General features: G+C 39.1%; 2 protein-coding genes across 3 annotated transcripts in view; one reads left to right on the top strand and one right to left on the bottom strand.

Moving 5' to 3' along the window:
- The window catches only part of pald1a (phosphatase domain containing paladin 1a), an 89128-nt gene extending 79422 nt beyond the window's left edge, over window positions 1–9706 (bottom strand). The window contains exon 1 of one of the 2 annotated variants that reach the window (XM_034707708.1): window positions 9484–9706. The gene's annotated coding sequence lies outside the window, so the exon portion shown is untranslated. Of the gene's footprint in view, window positions 1–3587; window positions 4057–9483 lie in introns of those variants that run through there. The other variant, XM_034707709.1, reaches the window with a different exon arrangement.
- A 1591-nt stretch (window positions 9707–11297) lies between these two features.
- Window positions 11298–16114, top strand: ndr2 (nodal-related 2). The gene is made up of 3 exons (XM_034708474.1): window positions 11298–11678; window positions 13888–14660; window positions 15653–16114. The coding sequence occupies exons 1-3, from the start codon at window positions 11414–11416 to the stop codon at window positions 15803–15805; spliced, it is 1191 nt and encodes a 396-aa protein (XP_034564365.1). The 5' UTR covers window positions 11298–11413; the 3' UTR covers window positions 15806–16114.
- The last annotated feature ends 286 nt before the right edge of the window (window positions 16115–16400 follow it).

Raw genomic sequence — 16400 nt, forward strand, 5'->3', positions numbered from 1 at the left:
CTAGCTTGTCAGACACACTGATTTCATGACTGGGGCAGAGCAGGCGGGCAGCCGGGGCGGAGGCCTGAGTAGAAATAGCCCTCAGTCATAAACATCCTCCTGGAGATCCAATCAAGGCAACTCATCAGAGAGGCTGTTTATCCCGCATGTCTACTAGAAAAGCGTTACGCTGCTTAAGAGGCCAATAAAGCAACAATACAAACTGTGATTTATTTAGACAACAACATAAAAGGATAGAAAACAGTCACTCATTTTGAATTTCCCTGATTGCACGGTAAGAACACGACCGAGGAAATTGCAATCCTCTGCCAGCAAACCGGCGTTGCTCCATTCAGGGCTGCCCTATTTTAAATTCAGCCGGTGTCTCAACTTTGCTGTAGCAACGTCTTCAGACAAAAGCAGCCTGAGTGCAGACAGGAAGGAGCGTGCAGCTGCAGGATGCATCTGTTGGTGGCCGCTGAGGAAGGATGCAGGGCGCTCTTCATTCACAGGAGATGCAGGGGTTCATCAAGAGGAGAGAGGAGGATCGTTTTGTAACACTGAGGGGGGATATTTCAACGCCACGGTCCAGTAGTGGGATGGAGAAGAGCGAGAGGCACACGTTGCAGTTAAAAACCACCGGGATTAAAATGCAACTTGCTCACTTGGCAACACTGCTCATCTCCGTCAAGGACCCTGGGTTTTTCTGGTCTCCATGGCGGCCACTCATTCAGTCTGCTAATTTCGAGTCTGAGAGCCTGAAGGCTGCACAAAACCACACAAAACAACAGAATTACAGAGCTCATGTATGCCAAATTAATCGATGTGTGCAGCTTTTGAAACTCCAAAAAACAATTGCAAGAGTGTGCAGAAGACACTTCAACTTTGCTCAAAAACTCAATTTAATAAACGCTGATAAACGGCTTTAACGATACGTAATCTAATTCAAAATAACAATGACACAATGTCCCACAGTCTCTCACTCATCACAGGAAACTAGCCCCTTAAACCATTCAATTCAAACCACACACACATGCACACCCAAACAGAGGAAGTGTAAGCACACCTTGTCAGGAAATGCTTAGTTGTACTCTCTGCAGCTTCCTCCCTGCAGCTGTACACATATCCCACCAATGAGGGTTAAGGGTTACACACAAGCGTGATTCCACAGGACATCACAAGTTCCTGAGCTAAATATTGGTGCCGCAAGGAAATGAGCTCAGTGCTTCCTTCGCAGAAAAATCTTTCTTGTTTTGAATGAAGTGCTCAAAAAAAGGAAAACAAAAATCCTCATTGTTAGCTTGTGCGGACTAGTAGCGCTGATGTTTAGTTTTGGCAAACATAAATGAGATTGTGGCTAAAAGGAAGCAGCATTGTTCATGGATGCAATTTTCAAATCAGATCCAAATAGTCCGAACAGTTTCAGCACCGCAAGACAGATAGTCTTTTATGACAGGCTTTGATGGTAAAACTACGGAAGCCCTGAGCAGACATGCACCAACACAAGTTTTTCTGGGATAACACGTGTATTAGATTAAGTTTGGGGATGTTCCAAAGCAACTAATTTCCTTGTCGTTTCAACAGACTGACTTACAGACACGTGTCAAACATAGACTGTATAAAATATGGACGTAGTATCCGTGACGTCACCCATCTGTTCCTGACCGCTGTTTTGAAGCCAATCGACGGCGGGAGCCATATTGGAAATGCGGAACTCAACCAGGCAGAGTGTGACGTAAAGAGGCGGAGTTTGAGCCTCCTAGCCAAAAGCTATGTGTTCCCGACCGGGAGTCAAGTCAGTCATGTCCTTATTTGGGCAAAAACTGGTAATCTTAATATCTTCTGAACCGTCGCGTTAGAAAAAAATTCACCCCCCGTACAGTGTGTGCAGATAAAGAAATTAGCTATACAGACTACACTCGTTTTTTGAACCAGGCTGTAAACATTTGTATTAATGCTGCAAAGATCGTCTTTTTTTGAATTGGTGTCTGTGTGGTTTCCAGTGTTTCCGGCGGATTCTCGATGAATTGCAGTTTATAACACATCCACATGGGCTTCATAGTTTGAGCCTGGAGGTTGCCACTTGATATCAAATTATAAATGATATCAAATAGGTTTGCCAAATGTGGCTAACACTAGCAGAGCTACCACCACCAGCCTTCAGTCATCCTTACAAGTTAACTTCCACATGCCTGTGATGGTTACACATTGCTCCAGTAGAGTGTTTTTGTGCCAGTTTGCCGGGTTACGAGACACCATCGGTCATCTTGTTTACATCCGGGTAGTAGAGCATTATAGCAGTACTGGATCTACAGGCCTGGCTAGTGGCAGGTGGCTGCCCTAGAGCTGAGACACGACATACTGTATGACCATCATTTCAGTTCTACAATAACACAGATATTGATCATTTGTTTCATCAACTTGTAATCTGGGTGCCTACTAGCGAGGGCACACACACCCTAGATTAATTTATCTAATTAACTTACCTTAAACTTTTTTTCTCATGACAACAAATCTGTTTTGGCAATCTAAAAAACTAAAATATAGATTGGTTATTATGATCGGCCAGAACACCACATGCCATGCCTTGAGGTGAGTTTAGACTGTTTCTATGTTTGTTGTTTATAGCTTTTGCAGCTCTGGGGAAACAAGCTACGATGATCTAGTTGAGATCTCATGAAAACAACTTGAATTAACTTGTCATCAAAGGAAAACTAGGAAAACTATGGATGCATGTCCCTCTGAGCTTCCATACCAAACAACGGACTGTAAAGCACTTTACCCCAGTTAAAGCGGTCAAACCCACTGGGACTCCTGGAAACAAACTGTGCTACTGCAGTGAAAACGACATAAATCACATGAATAACCTTTAGCCTCCAACATTCTTGCTTTCATCACACTGGGCTGCTAAAAAGAGAGAGCAAACCTATTTTTAAACCCTTGTCTGTAATTTATTTCAATTTAAGCTGGCAAATGTATACCCCTATGATTTCAAGGCTGCAGAAATGTGGCTTTCCTGTCTGACCACAATATTCTGTCAGCATCGACACGCCAACTGACAGCATTTCTACTTGTCAAAGATCCTCTACATGGACAGATCTCACACCAGCTTGTTAGCGTGTTTCGTTGCGCTTGCCAATCAGACTGAAGCGCTGAACTTGTTCCTGTGTGCAAACACATCCTGACTTGGCGGATAGGTTCTATAAGTCGACGTAGGAGACTAGAATCTTGTCAAACAAGGACCAGGTCCTCTGGTTGCAGGAATGAGAGCTGATAAACACTTCAGTGGAGAGACTAAAGGCATCACATGCCAAGAAGAATGTAATCCGTGCAGCTATGTGGATATCAAACATGACTGGGAAAGAGAAGAATGTATTCCCCTGCAAAAAAAGAAACAGCATTAAAAGGATATGGCATTTTTTGGTTTGACACGGTTGCATCGCTTAGTCTAAAATCTCAGATTGAAATCACTACCAGAATCTGAAGTGATATTTAGGCAACAACGTTCACTTCCTTCTTCAGCCTTCAGAGACTACTGGTGACATGTTTCGCGACCACAAGCCCGCAGCAGGACTCAAATGTCATAACACAGAAGTATAAAACTCTACCTGACATTCAGCTGATCAGTCCTCCATCTGAGAGGTGCTTGAGTCACGGAGGAACGCAACGAAAAAAAGAGAGAACTGTGGGTATAAAGGATCCACAAATGACAGCTCTCCTGTAGTAGGCAGCAACTGGTCTCAATCAGACATCCTCGCCGGTTCCCTCTCTCTGATCTGCAAATGAATCTCTCTCCGTGGTGGTCACACTACAGCAGGCGGTGGTCTCGCTTCATTGAGGCATCCACATAAAGCGAGTCAATGAGGGTGCCCTTCAGTGGGGACGGATCCCAGACGGAATCTCAGCAGGAGGAGGAGGAGGAGGGTAACTCAGCTCTCCTGGTCTGCGTCTGTCTGCTGGGGTTTTGCTACTTTTTTGCATGCATCCCCTCCCTGTGCATGAGGTGCAATACTGCTCACTCATGCCAGGATTTGTGGCGGTGTGTATGTGTGTGTGTGTGTGTGTGTGTGTGTGTGTGTGTGTGTGTGTGTGTGAGGATGTGTAAAGAGGATGTGGAGGCGGAACCTGAGAGGCTTACTCATCACCCAGTTCAATCACTAGCGGAGCCTCCTGGCAGCACAATGCCTCCCACACATGGCAGACCTTTAAACACAGAAATTAAACCTTCACTTATTAAACTTCTTACAATTCGCCGCAGCTGCGAACCTACACAGGTCTGCGATGTAATGCGGACCTGCCAGGAGGGAGACCGACAATCAGTGACAACGCATAAGCCTAATTCACTACGATACTCTAATTACTCCATTCATTAGCTGTTAACACGTAGCATGTTTAAGGCAAACAGGCTTACAGCTGGGCAAATACTTAGATTTAAGCTCCAGGTTCAGCTGCAGAGGGATGTGTGCTCTGACTCTTGTAGTCAGAACACTGAGGTCAGACGAGCTCATCATGCAAAGAGTGTCCTGTTACAGCCTGTAGGCGCTTTACAGAAACACAAAGCTAACACTGTATAGTTGTAAAGAATCTTTTCAGATAGAACATGCATAACCAAATCACTTTTTTCTGCAAGCATGAGTGAAAAAAGCAAAGAGGAACATCAAGCTGTTCTCGTGAGTGACCGCCTGAGGGAAGGTTTTCTCACCAAAGGATGTGTACTCAACAGTTTGCATAGGATAAATGTCAAGAGTTTTTTTGAAAGAGTAAGGGCAGTTTTTTTTCAAGATATGGATGTCAAATCTACAGCTGCCACACCTGTTCCTTCCTTCCTGTAGCAGCTCCAGCCCCGAAACTCTGAAGTTGTTGCAACATGATGAAATGAAACAAAAAAGACACTCATGTACGGTGGCCCTGAAGGACAAAACAAAATTATAAAAGATGAAACACTTTCTAAAAAGTTGGAGACAAATTTACATATTGGAAAACATTTTTTACATTTTATAAAACTAAATTACATTAGCAAAACACTTTTACCAAGGCCAAAACATATTTACATTTAAGAAAACAAATTCACAAAATCAAAAAAAAATGTACAAGCAGTGAGACAATTTTACAAACAACGGAACACTTTCACCATTTCTGAAACAAATTAACATTCATCTTTAACAGAAAGGGAATCTACCAAACACCGGAAGTGATCCAGTATCAAACGGAGTACCAGTACCAAATGGAGTACCGGTACCAAACGGAGTACCAGTACCAAATGGAGTACCGGTACCAAACGGAGCACCAGTACCAAACGTCGCTCAGTTTGGTTTCTCTCCATCCAAACAAACTAAATGACCCCTCACTCGATCACTCCCGGATCACTTCTGGTGTTTGGTACATTCCCTTTCCGTTACAAATGAAATGTTAATTTGTTTCAGAAATGGTAAAAGTGTTCCGTTGTTAGTAAAATTGCCTCACCGCTTGTAAATGTGCTTTTTGATTTTGTAAATTTGTTTTCTTAAATGTAAATGTATTTTCCAAAATGTAAATTGTTCTCCAACTTTGTAAACTTGTTTCATCTTTTTGTAAATTTGTTTGGTCCTTCAGGGCCACCGTACATATGGCTCAAAAAGGAAACCTCAGAAGAACTTTAATGAATCAATCCAAGGGGGTTTTGTAAGATGAAAACTAAACATCAGGAAAGAAGAAGTTGTTAAAGTCACTGGAATATTTCACGCACTTCCTATTTTTATCTAACAGCAACTAAGCAGAACACGGTTTGAGGTGAGAGGATGTTCTATGACAGATTAAGGAAAACTTCCTCTGCTTAATGATGGAATCACACTTAATACTGGAAAAAAGGGCATGTGGCTAATATCATCTGTCCTGTCCAAACCTTTCCTCAGACCTGGTGTTTGTCTGACTTCCCAAAACGCCAATTTGTTAAACCCCTCTGAGGTGGACAGGGTTACATCTCAGCTAAAGTTCAGCTTATCAATAATTAAAAATAATAAAACTCTTATTTAGATAACTTTTAGTTGTAAAAGAAAAACTTCACTGTTTGCTTGGAGAATAATTTTGTATCCTCTGTTCATTCAACCTGAAGGCTCCTGTGAACATTAAAGAGACTGGGACATAATTCGGAGGATATTATATTATCACCTGTGTCCAGTGATGAAATGTGACACCTTGTGGTAAAAAACATCTATTGCACTCAGGTGTGTAAACAAGTTTTAATGGCCTTTTATATACCTATACTTTATTATAATTCATATTTTATTGACATTTAGCATCAAACATCTCCATTGGTGTGCTCATCATCCCTACCTTCTTAACATGGGATTCAAACCATCCTTCCAAAAACACATATATACCGAGAGAATAAATTAACAGCAAAAACTAAAAGGAAGCTTTGTCCAATTAGGGAGTAGTCTTTTCTTTGAAATAATACTAATAAGCTGTGAAAATAAACTCGTCTATGGAGAGTTGCAAAATTAACCCATATCTTCCATTGAGCAGTGAATTACTCTGATTTATGATTAACTAGTGCCGTAGTCTTTTCCATATTGTAAAGGTCCATCCATCTATTTAAAGTTGGGCTCTCCTGTGAGAACCATTTCTTTCAAATGTTCATTAAATATTTGTCTCTTTTCTCCCTTTTACCTAACTAACTGCTGTACTTGAACAATATACTTATACTGCAAAGATGTTTCATTTTAATTTTTAGTTAAAGGTGTGAAAATGCACACCTCAATAGGACACCAATATAAACTTTCTTTGAAAATCAGACAAGCGTGTATTAGCGGTGGGAATTTCAGGGTAAGTCACGATACGATACGATACAATAAGACACGTTGCAATACGAGAGAATACAATACGATAGAATACAATACCATATCATACCATACCATACCATACAATACATGACCTAACTCGTGGCCGATGACAACAATAATGGCCATGGATTGTATTTGGCAATCACTGTGTTTATATTATGTCTTGTATGTACTTTATTGGTTTTTTTTACGAGGCAGCCTTTTGTCCAAAACAATTCCTGCCATTGAGACTAATAAATGAAAGCACGACACAGTAATTCTGCTGTAGTTTATAAACTGCAAGAAAGTCGTGCATATAATGATACATCACAATATTTGATTAAATAAGGCATACAAAATGCCCCTTAAAGGTAATGTGTTGATAAATGTCATTGATGCCATTGAGAGGAGTTAGTGAGCAGTGACACGAGTCATATTGGAAAGGTAATCTGTTCCCTGTTGCATTATTTTCAAATTAAAATATCTATATTTGGCGCCAGAGATGCAATAATTTTATCACACAAGTCTTGACAACGATATATTGCCAAATCAATATTTTGTCCCACCCCTAGTAATTAAGTGCTGACTTGGCACTACGTAACATTCTTAATGTAAAAGCCTGGATAAAAAATTAAGACTTCATAATAATGAATGGGATTAACTATTTCTCATATTTCCTGGGGTGAATCCAGGTTTTTTGGGGGGTGGGTCAAACATGCCTGCGGAAAGTCTAACCTAAATATGTCAGTGTCCATCCAATATCCCAATGACTCATTTATAGTGTATGGCAAAGGCTACGCCAGAGAAAATACAGGGCTTTATAAGCTCACCTCTGTAAGATTAACGTTTCATCTTCACCATTATGCTAAACCCTGAATAAATAGCTCAGTCATTTAATAGGAGTTTCATGCTCTTCCTCCTGATTAATTGTGATGCTCATGGTTTGATCTGCCAGTTTCTGTCTTCCCCTCAGGATGTGAGGTAAAGTGATATGAATTGAGGAGGCTGATCCCAGCTGCACATGCCAAATCAAACAAAGACCAGGGCTGCAGTACATCAAAGGGGCTCATGTGCTTTGTCTTACCTTCCTCTGTAGACTTACTCCTATTACAACATGTCTCAGCACATGCCATGAATGCTGCTCTTTACTACAGAAGTCAAAAATTATTTAAAGATGAATTTGCAGATTTTGTAATGACTCAAAATTATCACTTTTTTCTTCTATCACCCCTTAAAAAACTAAGTACTTTCAACACCTTAAAAAAATGGTGATTATGCTGGCTATAAAATGGCTAAATTGGGGCTGTTAATTCATATTTCAGTTTTAAAATGAGTGGAACAAAAAGCACTTCTTAAAGTTCCACTTTCTATCTTTTCATAGCTTTCAACCACAACTTAGTGTTCTTAATTTCAGAAACTGAGAAATTGACATTTTTTCTAACATTAAATTATGTTCAACACATCTTACTTTGCATTTTTGTACATAATTTTCAGTCATTCTGAACCACTTTTATTGAGTACTTTGGCTGTCGCATTAAGGGTACTAATTCTAATTTGCTTTCTTTCATCATTTTTTGATTATGTTTATAGTAATTAGGGATAGGCCGATTATCCACCAGGCCGATTATCAGCACCGATATTCGGCATTTTGTCGCATTTTTTTAAAATCCGACGGCCGATAAGTGATCAAATTAAAACTGGGTTATTTTGGCTCATTTCTAGAAAACTTTAGGGAGCTATTTATTTGTTTAAGTTTTCATTTAACTTTATAAGACATGCTGCTGAGCCTGGGAGCTCCATGCACTTTATGTTAGAATTTTAAAACAAAGATGTGTATTCTCTAAGATTAAAAAAACCTTTAACATGTTGCAAATCTGAAAAGCAGTTTAATAAACATATGCTTAAAGGCATTTAAAGGAAGTAAAGTGTTCAAAAATTTGACGACAATATTTTCCCTTTTACTGCAAATGAATATCGGCTCCAAATATCGGTTATCAGCCTCCTTGACTACTAATGATCGGTATCAGTATTGGCCCTGAAAAAACCATATCGGTCTATCTCTAATAATAATGTACCAAAACACCAAGTTTTGTGAATATACTTGGTAATACACGTAATTATGACAAACAAAATATTAAGAAATGGTGTATTTGCTATCAATGCTATTTGAGACAATCTACTTTCTCTCCTGTCTTTAAGATCTATCATGTAACACACTATTTTTGGTGGTATCTCCACTTATTGCAGAGATTTGTGCAAATGTTTTGTTCACATCACAGTAAACAGAGAAGCTGCTGAGTCTTAACAAAGACTCTAAAGCCATAATGGGAAATTTAAGCAAGTGTTTCTGATTCCATGGAACAGCCTGAAAATGATGACCACATGCAGGTCCTGTTTTACCTGCTGGTTCATGATTCTGCACAGCCTTCCAGCAGCTCGATCCAGTGCACAATACTGTGCAGGCATGGAGAGTGGGGGGTGCCAAGCACATGTATGCCCCCATCACCAACCACACCAAACACTTCACATCACAAGATAACCTTCCCTGCTCAAAGTGCTTCACTATTACATGACAAATGCAACAATAAAGCAAGCTTTTCGAGCTGTCACAAGTCTATGCTTCCAAAAACCGCGTGCAAGTTTAACTTTTAAGCAACCGTGGCTCGTGCAACAACAGCCGTAAACTTTAAAAAGCTAAACTCACCATTTCAGCACACGGAAGGTGAAAAAGCGTCCAATGCAAGAAAAAGACACGTTTTCAAAGATCAGGTTTTTCCAGTGAGGGGGGAGAAGGAGAGGTGCACCGTCTTCAGACTATTCTTCTACAGAAAAAGAGCGTCCATTGATTTTTTTTTTTGTCTTTTCTCGGGAAATTTACGAGGAAAAGGTTTTCGCTATGTGGATGAAGACGGACAGCGCATGCGCAGTTTACAGTCATCCTCGGATGTTTTCTGATGGTCTTCGAAGCACCAAAAAATCAACCACACATTTACTTAGATAAAAATCACTGTTTTAAAAAAGAATTAGAGTTCTAATAATATTTAATGACCTAGTGATCTGCTTGGATTTCATGCTACGCACCTTTTAATGATTATCTAATTTAAAAATATTTTATAAAATCTTTTTTTTATCAAATTTAAACCAAAAATGCCACATTAAGTGAATCCAGGTTTGATTTGATTTGATGTCTTTATTTCAATCATGTATAAGTAAAATAGAAAAAAAACTTACAACTAGAAAAGAAGAAATAGTTATACAAACATACATGAAAAAAAGAAGAAATAGTTATACAAAAGAAACAAAATCAATCAGTTTCATTAGCAAACACTGAAACATTTTACTTTACATGTGCGAAAAGGAGTAGGAAGAAGTTAAAACTTATCTTATCCTACCCCTTTATTCACTATTTTCTGGCACTCCCACATGTCAAATCTTTATATATTATCTTCATATTTACGCCTACAACATGTTAAATAAATACATCTGTATATTTCCTGTTATTAGGTATATTTCGATATAAACATTAAAATACATCCTCTAGTTTAAATATGAAAACAGAGATAAGATGGCTATCTCTGATATCTGATATCAATTCATTGATGTTTGGTTGTGGCCTCTTTACAGAGTTAAAAAAATACAAAAACCAGAACAGTAACACTCAACAAAAACATACAGCAATATATCTATATATAGTCTATATCTCAATGTCCTTGTGTTAAGTGCTGTATGTAGCCCACACTAACATTGTTTTACACAATGTTTTTAAGAAGAAAATGCTTCTGTATATTCTATTTCATTTTTATTTTTTTTGTATTTGGAATCACACGAGTTCCCAATTGTACACATTTACATGTGTAACTTGTCATCTATAGTGATCCACCTTGTTTTTTAATGTTACAAGACAGAACTCAAATAAAAACAAACAACAACAAAAAGACCAATGACAGAACGTGGAGTGTCTGTTTCACAAGAAAAATAATAAATACAAATACTTTGATAAACAGAAGTAAGTTTGAATACCTTAAACAAAATAATGTCTTTTTGTAGAAATATAAGACATCCACTTACTCCACACTTCCTCAAATTTGTCTTTCTGAAGCTTCAAAGAAAAGGTAATCGTTCCATTTTTAAAATGTCATACATTATACCATACCAGTCTGTAAATTCTATTTTAAGTCCTGATAATAGGCCTTTAGACTGGGGAACATTTTAAAGCTGTCTTTCCTCTACATTCAGTTTTATGTTAATGTTAGTAAGGTTTCATTAAAGTAGCCCACTCGTTGTCTATTGCTTTCATTTCAGACTGTACTCAATAGACTACATTACACTTTGGGAAAGCCTAACAATTAGTGTTAGCCAAATAAGTGGAACAATTAATCCAAGGATGGGGAATGGACTGCAGAAGCTCTAAGAACATGGTGCAAACAAAGAGTTTTACTCCTTGTAAACAAGCACCCAGGCGCCTCATTACCAATGGAATGGGTGATGAGCTGTCAGGTAACAAGTCTTGAGGACGCATGTCAATTTCCTTTAATGTTCTCAGCTACTTGTTAAACATGAAAGGGGGTGGGTGAGGGTATATAAGACACCCCTAATCTCCCAGTAGAGGAATTTGTCATTAACCGGTCCGAAACATGCGATCATTGGGACTTCTTGCGCTCGCACTGCACGCATCTCTGCTCGTGCTGGTGGCCAACGGGATCCAAAGAACTAAGGATGGAGTGTATATGAGGTCCCTGCAGCGAATTTCCCTCATGGACCGGGCAACCGGGTACCACCTGCCCACCTACATGATGCATCTGTACAGGAACTTCAGGGCAAACTTTTCCAAGCCTTTGGATACTATGGAGCAAGTCGCTGGGAGGCAAGCAGACACAGTGAAGAGTGTGATGGCTAAAAGTAAGATTTTGTTTCTTTCTGTGCATAAGATGAGGCATTATGGGTCTAAAATGGTGGAGAAATGTTGGGAAAACTGTCCGTTTATTAAGATCTTTTTAAAGTCAGGTCATTTGAAAGCCATATGATGTTAGTTTTTTTTTGTGTGTCTGTGGTCTTGTCCTGTCAAAGCTGCGTGCCAGACGACCTCAGAGAGTCAGAATCCACATCCAGCTAAAGTATCTGAATAACCATGCTGGGATCAGCGTGTGAAAAGGCCGCTTTTCTGTCTAATTCTCAAAGCAAACCTCCTCTTTCTTAAATAGGTGATGTTGATTAGATACCTCGCCAGACGTCCCCCAATACAAATCTCTTGTTAGGTCAAATCAACAACTTCCCTTAGTTCTTTTTTCACACTTGGCTTGATTAGATTAGAGCTCGGGATTTAATGGCACAAGCAGCCAACAAGAGGACAGCCCTCCCTGCTGCTGAGTTTAATTCCACATCGCTGCTAGGTGTCAGAGTTATTACCTATTTGTTTGACTGAGGATATGCAGAAGCCGGGAGGACACGCAGAGACGTGTTAAATGATTGGTTTCGGCAGTGGTGTTTGGTTTGAGTGGATTAATACCGAGCACGGTTTGGACTTTTGATCAACAGTCTAAGCTCAATGGGCCAATGCATTGGACAATACCGGGGTGAAATGTTTAACATGCTTTAATCCTGCAGATTAATTTGAGCCACACCTGTTCTTTGAATCACAATGGTGCTCTTTACGCATGTGGGCGCAGCACAGGTTTATTTACTGTAGAACAATGGTGGGATTGTTTTAAAGAAGCCTAAGTTGCATCTTTGATTTGCTGCAAATTCCATCATTTCAAGCATTGATCATGAAGTCCTAAAATCAGAATCAGCTTTATTGGCCAGGTATGCTTGAACACGCAAGGAATTTGACTATAAACACACAAAAAACAACAAATAGGCATGACAAATATGTACAGGCTAACAAATAATATGATAATAGTGCAGTGGTGAGTAGTGCAGAGGTAGTTTTACATTAAAATAGTATAGTAGGTGATAGTTAAATAATTAAAAATATACAAAATGTATCAATGGGAATTGTAATTCTTCCTGCATCTCTTTGCAAAATAAAAAGAGAGGTTGGACCCTTTTCAGTTATTACAATACACACACATATACTAGGCTATGTATTAGTCATGGTAACCTACAATTCAACATCAGTTTAACTTAATGTTAGCATAAATGTTGTGATAGCTCATTATTCTGCTAAAATCATGTAAAAATGTCCATCTTAATAAAGTGATTCAACTGAGCTAATTAAAATGAGTCAAAAAGGATAAACCTCTTAATTGTAAGCTGAATATAAAGGTTATTACGGATGTCATCATATAAAATGACCATATAAAACACTGGGTGCCGCTGTTGCCTCATAATTAGAGGGTCCCTGGTTCACATCTCACGTTGGCCATTGATGAAATGAAAGATATCAATGAATACATCTCAAATTCAGTCAACTTTGAATTTTAATTTTTGTTTTTTACAGTGTCAACAAATATATATAAACATGTAGTTTGTATTACACAAAAGTATCATCCAGTGTTGGTGGGATAGGTATGAATGTTTTATCACAGCTTACACCATTCATTCATTCATTCATTTATTCATTCATTCATTCATTCAGGGCAGGTTTTCTAAGTATACAAATTCCATTTTAACTACCAGTAATAGCTTAATACAACATTAAAAAGATTGCTACTTTTCTGGGACTGAGGAGTTGCCTCTTTTTTAACACTTACTGTCATACTGCTCAATATTACCACCATGGGTTTTGTTTCCAACTAAGTTGTATTTCCAAATAAAAAAAAAACACTGCTACAGTCCATGACGTGTCTCTTTTAACAACTAAATACTGTCATGAAAAAGTCCTGAAATACTGTAGGACTTTAGTATGAATCACAACAATTTAAATTGTAGCAGAAGCAGTGACAGTGAAAATGTATTTCCATAAAATGTTCTAGCATTTTAAAGTGCAACAGGTGGATTTTGTTCCCCCCGTAAAGCTCTTAGGCGCATTAACTTGTATTGTCACTTAGTATGGAAAAGTGCTATGACTTTGATATTAATCCTTATGTGATCATTATTCCCACTTTTGATAAACTATCCTATAGTATGTCCCCCACTTATGCTAATCTTTCCCTTTTTACTACATTAGGTTTGACGTACACACAGAGCCGTTGGACTGCGACCTTTGACCTCCATGCCCTGCTGTCTGACAGACAGATCCAGGCAGCAGAGTTGAGAATCAGACTTCCTCACAGTGCTTCCAACATCACCTTGGAGGTTTATCACCAGGCGTGCCATATGCACAAGAGCTGCCAGAAGCAGCAGCTGGTGGGGCTGCTCACTGAATCTTCACTGGTCTTCACTTCATCACAGAGCTGGAAAGTGTTCAACATGACGACCCCTCTGTTGAGCTGGCTCGGACACAAATCAACAGCCAGGATTCGACACAAGAGAGTGTCAAGGAGAAGGAAAGCATTGCAGACAAAGAGAGGCCTGACGCTCCCTGATCAGCCTTTCTATGTGGCGAATCCCAGAAAAGAGCAAGACGTGAGCGACCGGGCCTTGCTGGTTGTCTTCTCACACACGGGTTCTGATGAAAACTCAAAGCTCAAAGCGAGTTTGCTCCACACAGCTGAACAATCCAAGTTTTTGTCCCCTGCTGAAATCAAAAGGGCCCGCCGGCCAAAGAGGCGTAGGAGCAAACGAGGCCAGAGAGAACAAACAGTGAGGAGCCCACAGGCGTACAAAAGAGGGAGTGAAAAGTCTCTCTGTCGTAGAGTCGACCTGAATGTAGACTTTAATCAAATTGGCTGGGGGTCCTGGATCATCTTTCCTAAAAGATACAACGCCTACCGCTGTGAGGGGACCTGCCCTGGTCCCCTGGGAGAGGACCTTAATCCCACAAATCATGCTTACATGCAAGTAAGTATCCATCCATCCATCTATTACAAGTCATAATCTTGTTTGCCCAAGAACCACAGGAGTAGGACCCAAAGGCAGACAAAGAATGCAGACTTTATAAAGAAGCAAATTGTATTCAAATGTTGTGTTTTATAGTTTACATCAGGGGTTCCCAAACTGTTCATCCCGCGACCCCCAAAATATAGGTGCCAAAGACTCGTGACCCCCACTGTCTCTCAAAGTGATTTAATGTGGCTTCATTTAGCTGGTCTAGAGAAAGTTCGCCTACATATATAAGCATGTGTCTGTGTTTCATGTGCCTTTATGACTCAACCTACTGCTACCGATGCTTTTGATAATTAACTGTCACTAACTCTAAACTTAGGAGTCATCAGGCAACAAAGAAAGACAGAAAACTCATTACGTTTCCTATTTTCAAGTTTTTTTTTCAAGGATATCTACTATTTTTGTGGATATATTTTATTAGAACGGGTAAAATTGACCTCCAAGGGGTCCCGACCCACACTTTGGGAACCCCTGGTTTACATTTCAGGAAGGCAGACAGTTGTACACACATTACAGCTATACACTCAAGAAGATAACAGTCTTGAAGCTAAAGTAAAGAGCAACATCGTAACTTTCATATACCTAGCAGAGCACATGGTCTGGGTAGCTAGGAAGCATATGACATATCCATTAAAAAAAGAGTTAACATGGCTGTTCTGCAAAGTTTCATGCCGTTCTTTTTTAAATACGGTAAGTTGTTTATCCCTCGACACAGGAGCAAAACTAGATGAAGGGGAAGTCTGAGGGCCTCTGAAGAAATGGTGGAGTAAAGGCCTTGGGGAAAAAAAGTTTGACAAAAATAAACCACTAATTTTGGTTTATTGACTTGTGCATAAAAACATGTTTTATACTTCATGAGAATCTGTCAACCTTGTATCTTTATTTAAAGTTATTGGGTATTTTGAGACTGACCGAAATTTCCCTTCTTTGTTTTTTTTGTTTACCAGAGTTTACTGAAACACTACCACCCGGATAGAGTAGCCTCACCCTGCTGTGCCCCGACCAAAATGAGCCCGTTAAGCATGCTGTACTACGAGAACGGAGAGATGCTCCTTCGACATCACGAGGACATGATCGTGGAAGAGTGTGGCTGCCAGTGAGAGCTACCTCAACACGCAGAAGCAATCAAGGATACACTTAGCTAGAATGAAAAAAGCTCTTCAATATTCGTTACCGTGCACTGTGGGATTGTAATGAATCTATATGTGCAAAGATGGATTTATAAACTGTGTTACGGGAGTTCTGGTTTGTAAAGTCAAGAGTGATACTTTTTAAGATGTGCTGAAATACAAACTCAACTATACCATGCCACCTACAAGGTGTGTGCAGTTGTCACAATCTAATACACAACCTTATTCTTCTTACCAATGATATTAATGTAAACATGAAATGACAATGTTATTGTATATTCCAGCACTGTTTTTGTATACTGACATTTGTGTAACTGTAAATCAATGTATATTTATTGTATATAATAAAAATGTATTTATGTAATTTGGCATATGAGTTCTTTAGGCTTTGTAAAGTTATATTAAAAGTCACCGTACTTCAAGAGTCATTTTCTTTCTTTGTTTTTTTTTTTAACTGTGCCGATGTGTTTATTTATTTATTTATTTATTATATATTTATTTATTATATATTTATTTATTATATGTTTATTTATTTATCTATTTATCTATCTATCTATCTATCTAT

Source organism: Notolabrus celidotus, chromosome 18, assembly GCF_009762535.1.
Source record: "Notolabrus celidotus isolate fNotCel1 chromosome 18, fNotCel1.pri, whole genome shotgun sequence".
NCBI classification, from domain to species: domain Eukaryota; kingdom Metazoa; phylum Chordata; class Actinopteri; order Labriformes; family Labridae; genus Notolabrus; species Notolabrus celidotus.

What these genes read in the sequence shown, in the direction of transcription:
- ndr2 (XM_034708474.1), top strand. Translation starts at nt 11,414, where the DNA reads ATGCGATCATTGGGACTTCTTGCGCTCGCACTGCACGCATCTCTGCTC. An exon ending in GAAGAGTGTGATGGCTAAAA is followed by an intron (nt 11,679 to 13,887) that starts GTAAGATTTTGT and finishes TTACTACATTAG; the next exon opens with GTTTGACGTACACACAGAGC. An exon ending in CAAATCATGCTTACATGCAA is followed by an intron (nt 14,661 to 15,652) that starts GTAAGTATCCAT and finishes TTTGTTTACCAG; the next exon opens with AGTTTACTGAAACACTACCA.